This window comes from Conger conger, chromosome 11 (genome assembly GCF_963514075.1).
Source record: "Conger conger chromosome 11, fConCon1.1, whole genome shotgun sequence".
Lineage (NCBI taxonomy): Eukaryota > Metazoa > Chordata > Actinopteri > Anguilliformes > Congridae > Conger > Conger conger.
The window spans coordinates 49,080,131-49,098,800 of NC_083770.1; the positions used below are offsets into that span (position 1 = coordinate 49,080,131).

The following is an 18,670-nucleotide window of genomic DNA, read 5'->3' on the forward strand; positions in this document are numbered from 1 at the left end:
TCCCGACCGTCTGGTATTTGGTCAGAAAGCCGTTCGGCTCCAATTATCCCATCATGCAATTTATCGCTTACAGATGAGGGGCAGTCAGTCAGTTAATGATCAGGAAGCAGCCACTTACTCGGCCAATCAGAGAGCATTACACTGCCCAGTGCATTACACATAAGCCTCCTAGTACGTCAGCAAGTCTGTCATTCACTCGTTTGTTGTTTTGATACAGCCACAGGTCGGTCAGGATGCCATTCGGTCAATATTTTAAGAGTCCTGCCCATGATGCGTAAACAGACTGTCTGTGTGAAGTTAATCCCATAGAACGTAAACAGGCTTTTAATGTGCAGTAAATAGAGAGGAGCATGAATAGACTGTCAGAGTCACGCTAATCCAGTACAGTGTATATATATATCAGCAGTGTGGTGCTGATCCAGTGGAGTGTGAATGGGTTCAGTATGGTATTAATCCAGTGGAGTGTGATTAGATTGTCAGTATGGTCTTGATCCAGTGGAGTGTGAATAGATTCAGTATGGTGTTAATCCATTGGTGTGTGATTAGATTGTCAGTATGGTGCTAATCCATTGGAGTGTGAATAGATTCAGCAGTGTTAATCCAATGGATTTGTGAATAGATTCAGTGTGGTCTTGATCCAGTGGCGTGTGAATAGATTGTCAGTGCGGCAGCTCTGTGGTTCATTGGCAAATATCGTCTGACAGAAACAAAGAAAAGTCCGCATTTGGCCTGCCAACGAAAATGTGAAAACAGACGACAATGTGTTGGCAAAACACTTATCCCTCTCTCATTCTCTCCTGATCGCTCAACATCCCCATTTTCCCCTGCTGGCTCCCCCCGTGCTGCTCTTTACCCTCAGCCCCGCGGCGCGCTGCCAGATTCCAGAATGTTCTTACCGTTTCTGCACATTGCACAAGCCTTATCAGCGTTCACACGAACGTTTAAAAGTGCTAAATCTGTTTACAATGTTCATTCTGATCCTCTGCAATACACAATGACAAATGCAATAACGGAGCTTTTGTTCCTCAACAAAAACATCCAAAGGCAAGTTTTTAACTGACCAGTAAGAAAATGGATGTATGAGAATTGTGATATGAAATTTAAAACAGCATCCCCTTTTTAGATTGTATGGTAGTGTATCAAATGTTTCAATCAGATTTTCTATAACACTGCACTACATACAGTGCAGTCCATAAGTATTTGGACAGTGACACTATTTTTTTTCTGTACGCCATTACAATCACTATCTGGTTAAAGTGCTTTGAGGGTTAACCATATTGGGTGAACCATGTAGGAACTACAGCTTTTTTATAAATAGTCCCACCAATTTTAGGGGACCAAAAGTAATTGGACAGATCATCACAAACTGAAATAAAGTCATCACATTAAATATTGTATTGAAAATCCTTTGAAATCTACGACTGCCTGAAGCCTACAACCCATAGACCTCACCAGACACTGGGTATCTACCCTGGTGATGCTCTGCCAGGCCTGTACTGCAGCCCTCTTCAGCTCCTGCTTGTTTCCAGGGCCTTTGTCTTCAGTCTGGCCTTCAGCAAGAGGAATTCATTCTTAATTGGATTGAGGTCAGGTGATTGACTTGGCCAGTCAAGAACATTGGTTGCTTTTGTTATATGTATGATGAAGGGTCATTCAATCAATTTTGGATCTGAGCAGACAAGATGTTTCTGTATACTTAGGAATTCATCAATGGCTGCTGCCATCAGCAGTGACATCATAAATGAGCAAAAGTGAAACAGTTCCAGTGGCAGCCATACATGCCCAAACTTTAACACCCTCACCACCATGTTTCACAGAAGAGGGGGGTGCTTTGGTTCTTGGGCAATTCCTTTTAGCCTCCAGGCTGCACTTGCCATCACTCTGATACCAGTCAATCTTGGTCTCATCTGTCCACAAGACCTTTTTCCAGAACTCTGCAGACTCTTTTCTGTGCTACTTAGCAAACTGAAACAACCTGGCCATCCTGTTTTCGTGATTAACTAGTTGTTTCCATCTTGCAGTGTAGCCTCTGTTGGTATGCTTATGAAATCCTTGGCACAACTCTGGTCCTCATGTTGACAAACGCCATTTACAGACTCCAAAGACAATCAAAAGCCAATAATCAAGACTAGATACTGAAAGATACTGAGAGATTAGATACTAGATTCAGCATTAAATTGCACTGCTACAGTATGGAACACATTTGTTGGCTAAATGACTTTAGGTTATCAAGGGCCCAAGGTATGAAATGAGCCTTAAACCACCGTGCTGCTGCCAGATATTCAGTAGATATTCAAAGAATAGTTTCATCCTGACAAAATTTTACTGTTGAACTCAATGGAAAAAATATTCAGGAGAAAGAATTCATTTTCATCCATTTTCCTCCAACAGTTCTCCATCTTTCGAGATCCTTCACATCCTTTGGGCTGAGCTTCTACTCTGCTTTCTTTAATTATTGATGTGGTCCAAGTCTGGAGATTAATGCCCATTGCAAAACAGTAATTTTGTGGTCAGTTCATCATTTCATGGCTGATTTTGAGGTATGCTTGTGGATCACCATCTTGCTGAAAAATCAATTTGCGGCCAAGTCTGAGCTTCCTGGCAGAGGGAACCAGTTTTTTTGCCAAAATGTCTTGGTACTTGCTGGAGTTTCACGATTCCATAGACCTTAACAAGAGCCAGAGAACCAGTAGATGCAAAGCAAACCCAGAGCATCAAAGATCCACCACCATTCTTTAATGCAGATATGACAGCCATCTGAACAAAAGTGCCCCTTCTCCAATACCAAGCCCCTTACTGGTGACGCAGATGTTTGTGTGACTTCATTTCGTTTCCCAGGGTGAGGAAGTTGGCCTCGACCCAACCTCCTACCCGGACTAAAAGGGGTTACCTTTTAGTCTGACCTCTACCCTTTGACTTCTACTACACGAGTGAACCTACCTGGACCTCAAGCCCCCACCGGCTTTGCTCTCTGGGTCACTGAGACACTCAAGCTTTTCTACCACATCGAGGCGGCAGCCCATAAGAGAAACCACAACTGGTGTGCTTGGCCAGAAATGTTCAGTTATGGTGTCATCGGAACATAACACCCACTTAGCCACCCACCCACCCACATTACCCATATAGCTCCAAATGTCATTATTTGTCCAGATGCTTATTTTTGTTTGGTGAAACGTCCAAAAAGCCCAATGGCATAGAATCAGTGTCTGAGATCTGAAATTGTGGGCTGTGTGCCCCTGTGGGTTTTTCTATGTCTCCAAAATATTCAAATTGCACGGGGAAAAGACGCACTTGTGTCCTCTCTCGGAAAGACCCAACATTGTTTCAGTAGTTGTAATGTTCTTAACAATTACCATACTATTGGGACATTTATTAAGGGTAATTTTGGGTATTAACATATTGCGAATATCTGAAGCAAGAAATCGATGAAGTCAAGAATTTTGAATAGACAGAAACCCATGGGCCAGCTACCCAGTCATGTCAAGCCAGTGACCCTTAATACTTCTCCAGTTGCCTCGTCACAGACAGAAATATGAAACATGAGGGCAACTGAACTACAATAGGCATTATGAACTGGCACGACTGCATCAGCGAACAGTGCCAAGTAGAATATGCAAGAGTGCACATTCTTGGGCCGGTTTCGCAGACCCGATATGATAAGTGGCAGCTATTCCAGTCGTTTCCTGTCTCCCGCGGGCTCAGGCCAGGCCTACGGTACCGACACGGTGCCTGCGGACCGACCGTACGTGGCGTGATAGGCTGGGTTCGCACAGCAGTGCGAGGGAGAGGTGTTGAGTCACTTAGCTAAACCCCCTTCGGTATCGCAGGGGAGATAGCACTCAGGGGGGGGGTGCAGTTATCTCACCCCCCCAGTCCCCCCCCCCCACCCCTGCTCCCGCCGTCAGGCAAACGCTGTCCGCCCAAGACACAATTCTGTTCATACATCAGAGCTTATCACAAAACAGACTGGTGCAGCCTCCACCAAGACAAAGAGATATGGGCTCAATCTAAACCTCCCCCCAAATATGCTAAGAGTATGGAAGCAACCAGTGAAAACAGTGCACACATTGTTTCCCACACTGACACATGCACTTATGGGGGTTAGGTGTCTTGCTCAGGGACACGTCGCCCCATTGTTGCCTAAAGACAGCTGGCAAGTGTCACATTCAACCACCATGTTACTCCTCTAAGAATTGCAGAGGTTGGTTGTATCTCACCAAGTCTCACAAAGAAGCATAAAATGGCAGCTCCATACCAACAAACTCTTTGGAAGGGTGGCACAAAGACAGCCCTCACGGAGCACAATAAACAAGCACCGGGAGTTTGCCAAACGTCACTGGAATTATGACAGGAAGAGAGCGCTATGGCCAGATGAGCCCAAAATTGGATGCTTTGACATGTTTGCCGTCAAAAGAAGAATGCACTCAAGGAGAAACACCTCATATCTACTGTCAAATATGGAGGTGGGCCAAAGTAAAAAATAGAACCATAGAATAATACAGTAAGTACAGTATTTGGCTCACGTCCAGTCTGAAGTGTGTGTGTGTTTGTGTGCCAGCATAATCACAGAGCATCTCACACTGCCAGTCTTCTCTCAACTAGTTTGGACAGAGCTTCGCTTCCAGGTGTCAGCTGGCACCGGTTCTGAGGACTGCAGCATTTATGAGCTGAGGTGCTGCTTCTCTGCTGCGATGATGTCATATCTGAGAGCCTGTCAGCTCCGCAGGACTGAAGCGCACCGATAGCGATGATGTCATCATTCTGACAGGCCGAAGGCACGGTAGGCTTGTACGGCCCCATCATAAGGGCTGATTAACACACACTGTGGTTTAAAAAGCATTTTACAGTAAGTTTGAATAGGTGGAATTTTCAACAAAAAGAGAAAAAAGGAGAAAGTGGAAAAAAAAACATGACTGTCTATAAGGTGAGCTCCGTGATGTTGGGGACAAAGACTTATTTTGTTAATGGTATGGCTCTGTACTCTGTCTTTAGATTTGCAATCAAACAATTCACATTCAGCTTTTATATAAGGGTAATGTTATACACATTGGGTTCACCATGTAGAAATGACTGCACTTTTCATTCCTAGCTCTTAAATTTCAGGGACCATAATGTTTGGGGATGAGACTTGTGATGAAAGTTCATGACTTTGTCACTTATCGTTTGCATGTATTGACTGCTTGATGTCTGTGACCCATAAACACAACCAAACACTGAGTATCTGGTGAAGCTCTGCCTGGCCTGTACTGAAGTCACCTTCAGCTGCAGTTTGTCTCAGGGGCTAGTGGCCTTGAGTTTTCTCTTCAGCACATGTTCAATCGGATTCAATGACTTTAGATGCATTTGCTTGAACTTCTACCTATGGCAGACATACATGACCAAACCATAACACCCCACCACCGTGTCACTGATGAGGGGGGGTGGTTTGGATCTGGGACAGTTTGTGTGGCCTCCACATAGCCCACGCCATCACTCTGATGCACATCAATCTGATACATGTGAATTAAAAAGCCATTTTTTCCCATCAATCTACATGCAGTCTACACTTCACGGGGCGGACGGTTCAAAATGGGCTCCAGGGGGCAGGGCTGAAGTTGTGCAAAGCTAGAAAAAAAAGCCCTTCATCAACGAGAAGCAAAGGAGAGCCAGGCTGAGGTTTGCAAAAAGACCATTATGATATGACCGTAGAGGACTGGAGTCAGGTCATCTTCTCTGATTAGTCCAATTTTCAGTTTTGCCAAACACCTGGTCATCTAATGAGACCTGGAGGGCCCACAAGCCAGTGTATCGCAACCACCGTGAAATTTGGTGGAGGATCGGTGATGATCTGGTGGTGCTTCAGCAAGGCTGGAATTGGGCAGATTTGTAAATGGTTGGCATTTAAATGGTTGGCGTTTATATAGCGCCTTTATCCAAAGCACTGTACAATTGATGCTTCTCATTCACCCATTCATACACACACTCACACACACCGATGGCGATTGGCTGCCATGCAAGGTGCCGACCAGCTCGTCAGGAGCATTTGGGGGTTAGGTGTCTTGCTCAGGGACACTTCGACACAGCCTGGGCGGGGGATCGAACCGGCAACCCTCCGACTGCCAGACAACTGCTCTTACTGCCTGAGCCATGTCGCCCCTATTTGTCTTTGTGAATGACATGAGAATCAAGCCACGTACAAGGTTATCCTGGAAGAAAACCAATTCTGCTCTGACAATGTTCTCCGACTCTGAGGACAGTTTTTTCCAGCAGGTCAAAGCTCCACACAGCCAGGTCAGTCAAGGTGTGGATGGAGGACCCCCCCCCAGATCAAGAACCTGTCATGGCCAGCCCAATCTCCAGCCCTGAACCCCACTGAAAACCTCTGGAATGTGATCAAGAGGAAGATGGATGGTCACCAGTCATCAAACAAAGCCGTGCTGCTTGAGGTTTTTCAGCAGAAGTGGCATAAAGTCACCCAACAGCAGTGTGAAAGACTGGTGGACAGCATGCCAATGAAACGCATGGAAGCTGTGATCGCAAATCAATGCACCAAATCAATGCACCAAATCAATGCACCAAATATTTCTGAACTCTTCCTAAACATCAGTACTGTGCATTTTAGAAATGAATATGATCTCGATTTCTTTGCATTATTCGAGGTCTGAAAATACTGCATATGTTTTTGTTATTTTGACCAGTTGTCATTTTCAGTAGTTCAGTTGTCATATTGTCATGTTCATTTTACTGAAACACATACCTATAAATAGTATAACCACAGCAACGGATAAGTTTGCAGTGGACTCTCAATTTCTCTCCAGAGCTGTATGGCCGTATATGTGTATATTTACAGTATTTTCCCGTACACACAGCTTGGAGATCTCCGCTGGAAGACGGTCGCACCCCTCATTGTTCCAGGATGTTCGGAGGAGAGATGTAACCCAAGGAAAGGGAACGGACTGTACCCCGGACGCGTCCCCATGGGGCCGTCGCACAGATTAATATATTACAGGCCAGTCCCCCACTTAAACACTGTGCATAAAAGTGTCGGGCTCCGGTGATGGATGGGCCCGCGAGGGCCGGTCCTGGCACGATAGGCGCCACCACAGCCTGGAATGCGAACGGACCAAACCAACACTGGTGACCTCTTCGTCTGCTAGGAGTCTGAGAGTGGCGCGTCGGGCCTGTTGGTTCTTTGCAGCGGGGACGGGAGAGGTAACCCGTTAAAAGCACTTCAGCAAAAGTATGAGTAATGTGCTAAAATGTCACTCAATTAAAAGTCAAGAGTATCTACCTAAAAATAAACTTGTGTGAAAGTATAAAAGTCACTACTTTAAAAATGTACAAGTGTTAAAAAGTGAACTCTTGAATTGCTATGGTTATTTGCCCTGAAATGGGTTTAATGTTATTTTAGATTACACCAGTACAACATCAGTTAATCAGCTAGGCTAGCTAGCCATGGTGGCATTTTCAGTTAATCACTAACGTTAAGTCAGTTGTGAAAAGGTCATCCTGCTTTTCATTAGCTAACATTAGCTAAATATGGTTTACTGGTTGGCTAGAATTTGATTTGCTCGTTAGCTGACGTTTATGTCACTGGAATTGATAGCTAACTAATTTCATGCTAATGTTCCCCACTAGCAAATAACAACAGTTAGCTAGCTAGCTAGCGTGCTAACGTACCTTGACAAGTTTCCTCAAATTTCATGGAGAATTCTTGAGTACATTTGGGAAATGTCATGAGCGGTGGTGGAGGCAAAGGACACACTTCATTCCATAATAATCACTGTTTGCAAACTTTCTGCTAGTCTGGCCCCTCCCCTCTGCTTGCCTGGCCCCTCCCCTCGGCCAGCGTGGCCCCTCCCCCCTGCTTGCCTGGCCCCTCCCCTCTGCTTGCCTGGCCCCTCCCCTCTGCTAGCCTGGCCCCTCCCCTCTGCTTGCCTGGCCCCTCCCCTCGGCCAGCGTGGCCCCTCCCCTCTGCTAGCCTCGCCCCTCCCCTCGGCCAGTGTGGCCCCTCCCCTCTGCTTGCCTGGCCCCTCCCCTCGGCCAGCGTGGCCCCTCCCCTCTGCTAGCTTGGCCCCTCCCCTCGGCCAGTGTGGCCCCTCCCCTCTACTTGCCTGACCCCTCCCCTCGGCCAGTGTGGCCCCTCCCCTCTGCTTGCCTGGCTCCTCCCCTCTGCTTGCCTGGCTCCTCCCCCCTGCTTGCCTGGCTCCTCCCCTCTGCTTGCCTGGCTCCTCCCCTCTACTTGCCTGGTTCCTCCCCTCCTCGCCCCACCATGCCTGTACTTGTCGGTCATGTCCTCTGGCCCCCGGGTGGTAAGATGACCTTCCCCCTGCGCTCGGGAGAGCAGAAGCCCTGCCTGTCCGACGGCACAGACTGAACATCCATCTCCTCGGCCCGCAGTGAGGCTCGTTTGACTCTCTTCATCCTCTTTATTTTTGGATTCCCTTTCGGGATAATACTGTTGCAGGTATAGCCCTGTAAAGGTTAGCTGTACAGTGATATATACGTTCGTTTTACATTACTGATTGCTGGTTTGTTCGCTGAACTTTACACTCATTGATTGTACCCTTGATAGTGCCTTCGTTGCGACAGTTGCAGTTTCAGATTCCCGAGACTAACAGCGATGTTCTCCACCTCTAAAAGACACTCTGCTAAGTTATTGTTAGGTAATTAATTGTAATGTAACCAGATACGGACACCAGTTCTGTGATAGCAGAGGAGGTTTGCCAAGTTTGATGCATCTCTTTGTCTTAAAGGGGACGTGAAACACTCTGAAGCAATATGACTCTGGTTCATTTGCTTTTTACCTCAGATAAAATATTGCCCTGCATTAAAATCTGAAACTGACCCATATTTAGGCAGAAAATAAACTGAAGTTTATCTGTGCTGGCACAAGGGCACAGGTTAATTTGTCTCAGCTGCTCAAGCTATTCCCATTGCTTGACCACTCACTTTCAATGAGCGATGTGATCTAAGTGACTTTGACCGTGGAATGATTGTTGCTGCCAGACAATGTGGTTTGAATATCTCAGAAACTGCTGATCTCCTGGGATTTTCACGCACAACAGTCTCTAGAGTTTGCAAAGAATGGCAAAAAGCGAAAAGCAAAAACATCCCGTGAGCAGCAGTTCCACAGGCAAAAACGGCTTGTTAATGAGAGAGGTCATACTGCCATACTGGTCGAAGCTGACAGGAAGGTGACAGTAATGCAAAAAACCACACATCACAACAGCGGTATACAGAAGAGCATCTCTGAGCACACAACGATAGGCTACAGCAGTAGAAGACCAATAAGTTTAAAAATTAAGTGTAATAAATACCTAATAAAGGGCTCACTGAGTGTGTATAAATCACAGATGTTTTAGATCACGTCTCAGTTTGCCTGGATTTGCCTGCTGCACAGTGACATATCCTATCAAAGTCCAGAAATGCAAATTATCTGCACAATTTCCTTTTGACTTGATGAACCTACGCATGTGACTTCAACACAAAAAGCTGGCTGTTGATAAATGGAACTCTTTTACAAGATATTGTCTATCAATATACAAATTAGAAAATTTCAGAAAAGGTTGTCGGTAAAGCTGAGGTGGCAGAAGCTGAGTTCACACGAGACTCAGGTTGAAAATCTCTCTCCAGCCGAAAAACCAAATTTGGCAACCCTAGCAGCTGGAGATACAGATAGGGATTCACTTTAAAAAAATAAAATAGAATAGTCTCCCCTGATTTATACACTGTAAACACCCAGTTTGAGCTTCAGAGAAGCACAAGTATTGACCCCCTGCATGAACACTTCTGGCAATGGGAATAAGGCTTTAGTCTCTAGGGGGCATAGTCTTTAGGCATCGATGCACAGAACAGTATCGTCAATGCTGAACCCAACCCAACTCTTCAAACACTTGTTTCACACAAGAGGCTATATTCTATTTGTGCATTTTTACCATTTTTGCCATTTCCTCCAGAACAACATTGTCCCGTCTCCATTGGGATAATATGCGGATAGGTCTGTGATTGCAACTGCGCTTGGAACAAAGACTAGCATACACAAGGGGGGACTGATTGCTTCATTGGTTGATTGAGTAAAATGATTGATGGACTGATTGATCGGTTGGTTTCTTGCTTGCGTGATTGATAAATGAATGGCACGACTCTTCGGGGTAGGTATTGCCGGTGCGGCTGCCCTGGTCTGCAGTGGCCTGTGCGTTACCATGGCTGGACTGGGCTGTGCTCTGGTTTACGTTGCAGAGCTGGACAGAGAAATGCCGTTTGACGCGGGACGGAGACCTTCCCCCAGAAGTCCCTGCGCTAAACGGGGCAGAGCCCTGTGAGGGAGACGGATCGCCGGCCTTGTTTTCCGCAACTCTGGAATGATGTTCGGGAAGAGCTGAACGTTAAGAGGGGCTTACTACACACAGTTTGAAATGACAATAATCACCGTCCGCAGGAGAAAACGCCTGTGTCTGGGACGCTAATGAAAGTGCTGTTTCTCCGGCGAGACCTGGCCTACAGTGAAGCCGTTCTGCTTTCTGTCTCATCTGCCAAGCGCAATCAGCCACGGCCGGTCGGCTGCTTCCATTAACCTTTTCTTGTTTTAATAACTTCACAAAAGCGATTATGTGAAGAAGAAGAAAAAGAAAAAACAAAACTTCAGCTGGTCTTTCCTTGACTAATTTGACCAATTTATCACAACAATGTTTGCAGTTCAGCTACTCAAGAATTTACATAATTAAAGACAAATTGTCTATTTATGTTATTGCTAATAAGAGGCTAGCGGATCTGGACCTCCCAGTGCAGTTGAGTGAATTCAGCTCTTGTTAAAAGACAGACAAATTACAGGGTGGGGGTTACTCTGGCAACGAAACTCTAATGAATAAAGAACATAAACTGAGGGAAAAGTATTTCTATGGTTGCAACAACTTCTGATTTACACGTGTGTGTCATTGTACATAAATCGTGGAAAAGTGTTCTATAACACAGCCTTTTCCCAAACCGTCAGGGGCCCTGCCAGAAATAATGAAACCAGATGAATACGTTGTTCTTTCATTCAGTGGAAAACATTAAGTGTAGCTGAATAAATGTGAGTTTTATGCTCATATCATAAAACACCTTAATTAAACTATATTTTATCCAGTAAACCAGGGGACTAACCAGGAACACGATGCTTTGCGCATGAAGCCGTCTCCTCCACATGGCGGGGCTCAGAGACCCCGTATCACCCAGCCTCAGAGACCCGTATCACCCAGCCTCAGAGACCCGTATCACCCAGCCTCAGAGCCTCAGAGACCCGTATCACCCAGCCTGAGACCCGTATCACCCAGCCTGAGAGACCCGTATCACCCAGCCTCAGAGACCCGTATCACCCAGCCTCAGAGACCCGTATCACCCAGCCTCAGAGCCTCAGAGACCCTGTATCACCCAGCCTCAGAGCCTTAGAGCCTCAGAGACCCGTATCACCCAGCCTCAGAGCCTTAGAGCCTCAGAGACCCGTATCACCCAGCCTCAGAGCCTTAGAGCCTCAGAGACCCGTATCACCCAGCCTCAGAGCCTTAGAGCCTCAGAGACCCGTATCACCCAGCCTCAGAGCCTTAGAGCCTCAGAGACCCGTATCACCCAGCCTCAGAGCCTTAGAGACCCGTATCACCCAGCCTCAGAGCCTCAGAGACCCATATCACCCAGCCTCAGAGCTCCTGTATCACCCAGCCTCAGAGCCTCAGAGACCCTGTATCACCCAGCCTCAGAGCCTCAGAGACCCGTATCACCCAGCCTCAGAGACCCGTATCATCCAGCCTCAGAGACCCGTATCACCCAGCCTGAGACCCGTATCACCCAGCATCAGAGCCTCAGAAACCCTGTATCACTCAGCCTCAGAGACCCGTATCACCCAGCCTCAGAGCCTCAGAGACCCGTATCACCCAGCATCAGAGCCTCAGAGTCTCAGAGACTCACAGTTTTGCCTCATTATCATTTGCTTAGTCTTTGAATTCTGCATCTTCCAAATTAGTTTTAGTAGCCAGGTATCCTCCAATTAGGAGCCTATTGGTTCATCTCAGTCTCACTTGATCCAAGCTCTTGTTAAATTGAAGAATCTTGTTTGGTTGCTAAAATAGAAACTAACAGTTAAAATAACTTAACAGACTGCAGCCTAGATACGTGTCACAGGAAATTCCTATGAAACATTTGTTTCGTTTCTGATTTTATTTAGGGTTTTCACAGCAAAATGCTTTCACAGACATCACACTTTACAGTAAGCCCTTTCCCTTTTCCTCATGGATTTTGACGTGCCCGAGCCCTTCGGTGACAAAATCACCCTAAATAAATAAATCGAGCTGCACCACACCCAATGATAATACAGTCAGCATTATCCAGCCCATGTTCCACCTGCACCACATGCCTTGAGCAGTGATATTCTCACACGAGCTACCATTAGCTAAATATGGTTTACTGCTTAGCTAGAATTTGATTTGCTCGTTAGCTGACGTTACTGGATGTTACTGGAATTGATAGCGAACTAATTTCATGCTAATGTTCCACACTAGCAAATAACAACAGTTAGCTAGCTAGCTAGTGTCAACTTTCAACTTTCAAAAGCCACGGCAAGTGTGTCCATGGACCTCTCCACTGACTGTGCCCATGCACCATGCCACATTTGCTCTGTTGCGGTCGGGGGTTGCGGTCGGGGGTTGCGGTCGGGGTTTGCGGTCGGGGGTTGTGGTCGGGGTTTGCGGTCGGGGGTTGTGGTCGGGTTTGCGGTCGGGGGTTGCGGTCGGGGTTTGCGGTCGGGGTTGCGGTCGGGGTTTGCGGTCGGGGTTGTGGTCGGGGTTGCGGTCGGGGTTTGCGGTTGGGGGTTGTGGTCGGGGTTGCGGTCGGGGGTTGTGGTCGGGGTTTGCGGTCGGGGTTTGCGGTCGGGTTTGCGGTTGGGGTTTGCGGTCAGGGGTTGCGGTCGGGGATGCGGTCGGGTTTGCGGTTGGGGTTTGCGGTTGGGGTTTGTGGTCGGGGGTTGCGGTCGGGGATGCGGTCGGGTTTGCGGTTGGGGTTTGCGGTCGGGTTTGCGGTCGGGGTTTGCGGTCGGACGGTCTTACTTGTAGAGGCTGTCGGGCTCCAAGCACTTGAACACCAGGGAGTAGAGCACGGAGTGGGCGTGGTCACCATGCCGCCGTCCCGCCGCGATGCACGAGGAGCCGAGCCCCGAGAGGAGGTCATCAGAGAAACTCAGCACCTCCCCTGAGCGGAGAGACACACGCGCACACACACACAGAGACATGCGCACACACACACAGAGACACACACAGAGACACGCACCCACACACACACACAGAGACATGCGCACCCACACACACACACACACACACACACAGAGACACGCGCACACACACACGCACCCACACACACAGAGACACACACACACACACACAGACACACAGAGACACACAGAGACACACACAGAGACACACGCACCCACACACACGCACCCACACACACAGAGACACACAGAGACACACAGACACACACACACACACAGACACGCACCCACACACACACACACACACACACACACACACACACAGACACGCGCACCCACACACACACACACACACACAGACACCCACACACACAGAGACACACAGACACACGCACACACACACACGCACACACATACACACACACACACACGTGTGCAATACGCATACACACATAAACACACAGGAAAGATAACATTAGACTCGCATCAGGTCAGTGTACCAGAGTCAGGAAAAAAATATATGGGCAGGCACACAAAAACACACGTATGCATACACACATACACAAACACACAGAGACATGTGCACCCACACATGTGCAGGTACGCACCCACGCATACATGCATGCACACACACACCCAGAGACACGCAAGTACGCACACAGGCATACACACATACACAAACATACACACACACAGGAAAGACAACATTAGACTCGGATCAGGTCAGTGTACCATGAGGTCGGTGTATATGAGCAGGCACACAAACACACACACACACACACACACACACACACGATTTCCCGTGTGTCTGTACAGTCTTTGGGCCTCCCGTTCAGCCTTCATAATGAATGGTTCCTGCCCTGTTTCAGGAAGCATGAAGATCTCCACACAAGTATCATCTTACCGATGCACACCCAACCGATAGATATGAATGCCAGGCATCTCTATGATCTGTTAGTCCGCTGCCTTTCTTAAGGCAGAAATATAGACCTCACCAATGGTAACATCTGAGGGTCATCTGATACATGGGATAGGGGGCTGTGTTTTAAAAACTGCGCCTGTTCTGATCGCAGATCCCGCTAATCTAAGAGCCTCACACGTGCAGTCAGCTGTGCTGTACGTCTGAGTGGCAGCGGGAGACCTTCCCAGAAACCTTGCGCTCACCTTTGACCAGAAGGTCATACAGTGGGGTGCAAAAATGTGGGCACCCCTGGATGAAGTGTCTGTTCTAATGAATCAGTACGTGAGGGAAAGCAACCCGTAACTCTAAATTGTACAGTTAAACATGCCAACTTTCTACAAATTGTAAATGAAGATTGCTTTTTATTTTAACATTTAACTGTTTATGATAAAATTATAAAAAAGGATAAAAAAGCAAACCCGGTGCAAACGTTTGGGAACCCTTTTGGATTATCCTTTGTTACTTTTTAAAAGATAATTACTGAGGCCCAGACCCAGGTGATTTACTCAATAGGGCTTCAATAAGTCAGATGAATATAATTCCACACACAGACATATGCATACAAATACTAAGATGTGTTGCTTTTGATGCTGACACTACATACTGTATATATATATATATATATATATATATATATATATAACACACACACATACACATAACCTATACACACACATACAAAAATCTTGCTTAGCTCTGGCGGTGTAAAGAGATGCCTGGTCCCAGCTCTCAGGCCACACACTAATACACAGAACAAACATGAGAATGTGTACTTTTTGTTTTACTGGGGAACTCATGGGAACCCTCGCATAAGCACACAGATAAACAGTGAGAAGGTTTGCTGTTTCCTAGAAAGCGTCCTGTGTGTAAGGCACGGAATCCTGCTCCCACTCTACCACAGACCATATTTCAAAATAACAGTAAATTTAGAACAAACAAAATAGCACAGGGAAAAAAGGAATGATATGTCTAAACATTTTATGATGTTTTTTTTTTAGATCTGAGGTTGCACACTTGAGAGACGTTGAAAGGTGGGAACCATGTAGCTATGAAAGTGTGTGAAAGACATGGTAATTCCTCAGGTCTTGGACTGAAAGCATGCATTCTACATTCTTCTCTAAAAGCATCAACGCTCCTCTCCCATAAGTCCTGTAGTCATGGCACTGACTGATCTACCAATCCAGGAGGTACGCTTAGTCTTTTGTTTCTGTCGTTTGGGACATTGACCTATTGCTCAATCACAAAAAACCTTTAGGAGTTTTTTGCAGTTTAATCAGCCAGTGTTTAATATCGTGAATGAGGATATGAGTGAGGAGAGAGCTTAAACAGGCTTCAGTGTTGTCAGCATGGCAATGGCATTGGAGACAATGACAAAGGTGAGGCATATTTACCGGACCAAGCACTGATCCCTGGGGAACGCCTTTTGTGACAATGATGTTTTCTACACCTACTACCACCTCCAAAATAAATGTCTTGATTGATATAAAAAGTATCACTGTAATGAGATGTTTAAAAAAATTAAGCTAATCTTTTTTTGTGTGTGTGTCACTCAGTACAGTAAGTAACTGTAAATACTTGCGATCCCACTTTCAACCAGTGAACCAGGGTGGAAATGAATCACACCACAGCTGAAGATAATAATTTCACTTGTACACCAGGGTCACCGGCATGTCAGCAGGCTGCTTTAAGGTGACCCGAGTGCACAGTTTAACACGTTGCAGGTGACTGCTGAACTTGTGACTGTCTGCTCTGCACTTCCTGTCCTTCGCTGGACATCGTTAAAAACCGTTTGATACCAGGGCCGCGGTGGTGCCAGGCTAAGGTAGCGGACCCTGATGCAGGCATCAGCTCGATGCAGTGACACGCCAAGGGCCGGGGTTCGTGTCCCGGTCCGAGCAGAGCACGGCTGGCACACATGCACTCTCTCTCTCAACCCAGTGTTACTGTTTCAGGAGTGTCCATACTTCCTCTTATCCTGTTTCCCCTTGGAAAAAAAAAACAAAAAAACGCTTCTACAGTTTCGCAGTCGGAACATTGTGTCTTTGAACTCTGAACTTGTGAGCAGTAAAACTAAGTGGACCACTCACTCACAGTGCCTCCCCCCGTTAATTCATTTCTCTGAGGAGGCCACGGGCGTGTTCAGAAGCCACAGCTGTTGTCAATGTGATCACCAGCAACCAGTTCCTTTGGAGGCAATGTGATGGTCAACTTGTTAAAGGTGTATCAACCATTTCTGTTGGTGATTTCCATGTATTTCATGGACACTTCATAATCCTTGCAGGGCAGATGTACAGTATGTTTTTACAAGTACGGTATCTCTGGGGATACATAGGGTTCTTCCATATTTTATGTAGCCTACAGAATTACTTTATTAAATTAAATGTGAAAAAGTAATTGTAACTTAAAGGAAACCTCTGGTTTAGTTTTTCTTTTATTTACCGCAAAAGTAGGGAAATTCAAGACTGGATGCATTTCAGAGTGGAACTCACACCTGGACCACCGTTTATTCTGTTTTAACACAGATATACACTCACGCACTGTTCATTCTGGTTTAACACAGATATACACTCACACGGAGTTCATTCTGTTTTATCACAGATATACACTCCCACAGAGTCCATTCTGTTTCAGCACAGATATACACTCCCACAGTGTTCAGTTTCATCCTCAGTATTGTCCTGTAACTATTTTAACGGTATTTAAATGGAGTCCCCCCCCCCCCCCCACACCCCCCACCCCACTGTCCCAGGCATCTCCTGACACAGCCTCCTCTTACCCTGAAACTACGAACACAAAGGGGGAGAGAGGGATTCTCAAACTATAATTACTGTATGTATTTCCCTTCCCCTTTGGTCAGTTGGTCGTTGTTATAGAAATGTAAGTTACTGAGTCTGTGTCAAAGAAAAGGCTTTTGAAGGGTTCTGGCCATCTGATGTCTGTCATACTTCTCAGACAGGGCCCATTGTAACCTGTGCCAGGATCACTCAACCCAGCTTATGAGTCAAGCGTCTCTCTTTAAAACCGCACCGCTTAATGTAAGGGAATCTCCTCCATTCAGTTATTCAAAAAAGGAAGGCCTGATCTTGAAAGCCTTCAATTTGGGGATTTTAGTTTGGTCCCGAACATCTTCCTTTTACCCCACCATTACAATGGAAACTTCACAGACCAACAGCCAGTAAGCATGAATGGATTCCAGCCAACACTGTCCTTAGGTAACAGGCTGTACAATTTGGTAACCTGAGTGGATTGCGTACAATCAAATTTGTTGGGTTCAACTGTAAGGTGACAGCGGTAGTTTCAAGAGCAAATCTGGACCTACTGTACATTCTACGTAACTTTAAAATGATAATACCATAGAAAAAAAGCTTGTAAAAGACAATACACATTATCAAGTTTTCACAATACCGTCCCCTGATGATGGAGATCTATGAATCAAATGGTGCGTTCTCTCCTGTATTACTAAACCTTCCCGACCACCTTCGAGTCCCACCATAAAATGTGTTTATTAATATAATATAATATAATATTCCAGTAGACAGCAACATCCAAGATGGCTACCTTCGGCCATTTTGTAAAGTTGATGTCCTGCATCGTTTGAACCAAGATTAGGTGTCATTCCCCACTAATTTCAGACCAACAAATACAATAGCGGGGTTGTTTCTCCATTCCGAGGTTATGCATCTTTGTCCGCGATCTGTCCCATCGCCTGTAATCTAGTTAAAGCATAACAAGGGCCTAAGTGTACTGCCATTCACAGAGTTCTGGACAATGGTGTAGACCCCTATCTTCCCTGGAATGGACGTGGACACATTGTTCTCCTCTGCCTCTCTGGTGCCAGGCCGGATTAGTTTCACTCGCTCCTGTGACCTCCCGCTGTCACTGTGTGAGGTGAACTCCGCTAGCAAGAGTTGAACACACAGACCGACCGACCGCCCGCCCGCCCGGCTGCTCTTGTGTCTGCGTTTAACTTCTTCCGAGTAAAAATCGTCACACTTCAGTCAGCATCAGCACTGTGCAGAGCTCTAATTTGGGGGTTCAGGCCTGGTGTTTACCCTAACGTATTATACAGAGTCAAGTGTTGAATGTAACTATATCGGGTAAGATGCATAGAAGACGCCATGTGTACTGTATGTGTTCATCGTATAGGTAGGAATGTATAAACACGGGGGTGCAAAAATGTGGGCACTCCAGGTTTAAAAGTCTGTTACAGTGAATCTGTATGTGATCAAAAGCAAACCTGAACTCAAAATGGTACAGAGTTACTCGAACATGATACATTTTAAAGGAAGATTGCTTTGTATTTTTATTTTTTACTGTTTATGAATTATAAAAAAGGAAAAGGGCCCTGTACAAAAGTTTGGTTCTTTGTTACTTTTTAACAAAGAACGGTGAATTACCTGTTTGGGCTTCAATGAGTCAGGTGAGTATAATTCTTGGGCTGAACTTTTTATTCTGAAGTAACTCCATGCCTTCTAAAGTATCCAGCTGTAGTG

The 18,670-nt window shown here is 46.1% G+C and overlaps 1 protein-coding gene across 1 annotated transcript in view; it reads right to left on the minus strand.

The window, feature by feature from the left end:
- Positions 1-18,670, minus strand: part of LOC133140879 (astrotactin-2-like) — a 408,973-nt gene that overhangs the window by 17,595 nt on the left and 372,708 nt on the right. The window contains exon 20 of the mRNA XM_061261152.1: positions 13,056-13,197. Within this exon, the coding sequence (XP_061117136.1) occupies positions 13,056-13,197 (142 nt within the window). The remainder of the gene's footprint in view (positions 1-13,055; positions 13,198-18,670) is intronic.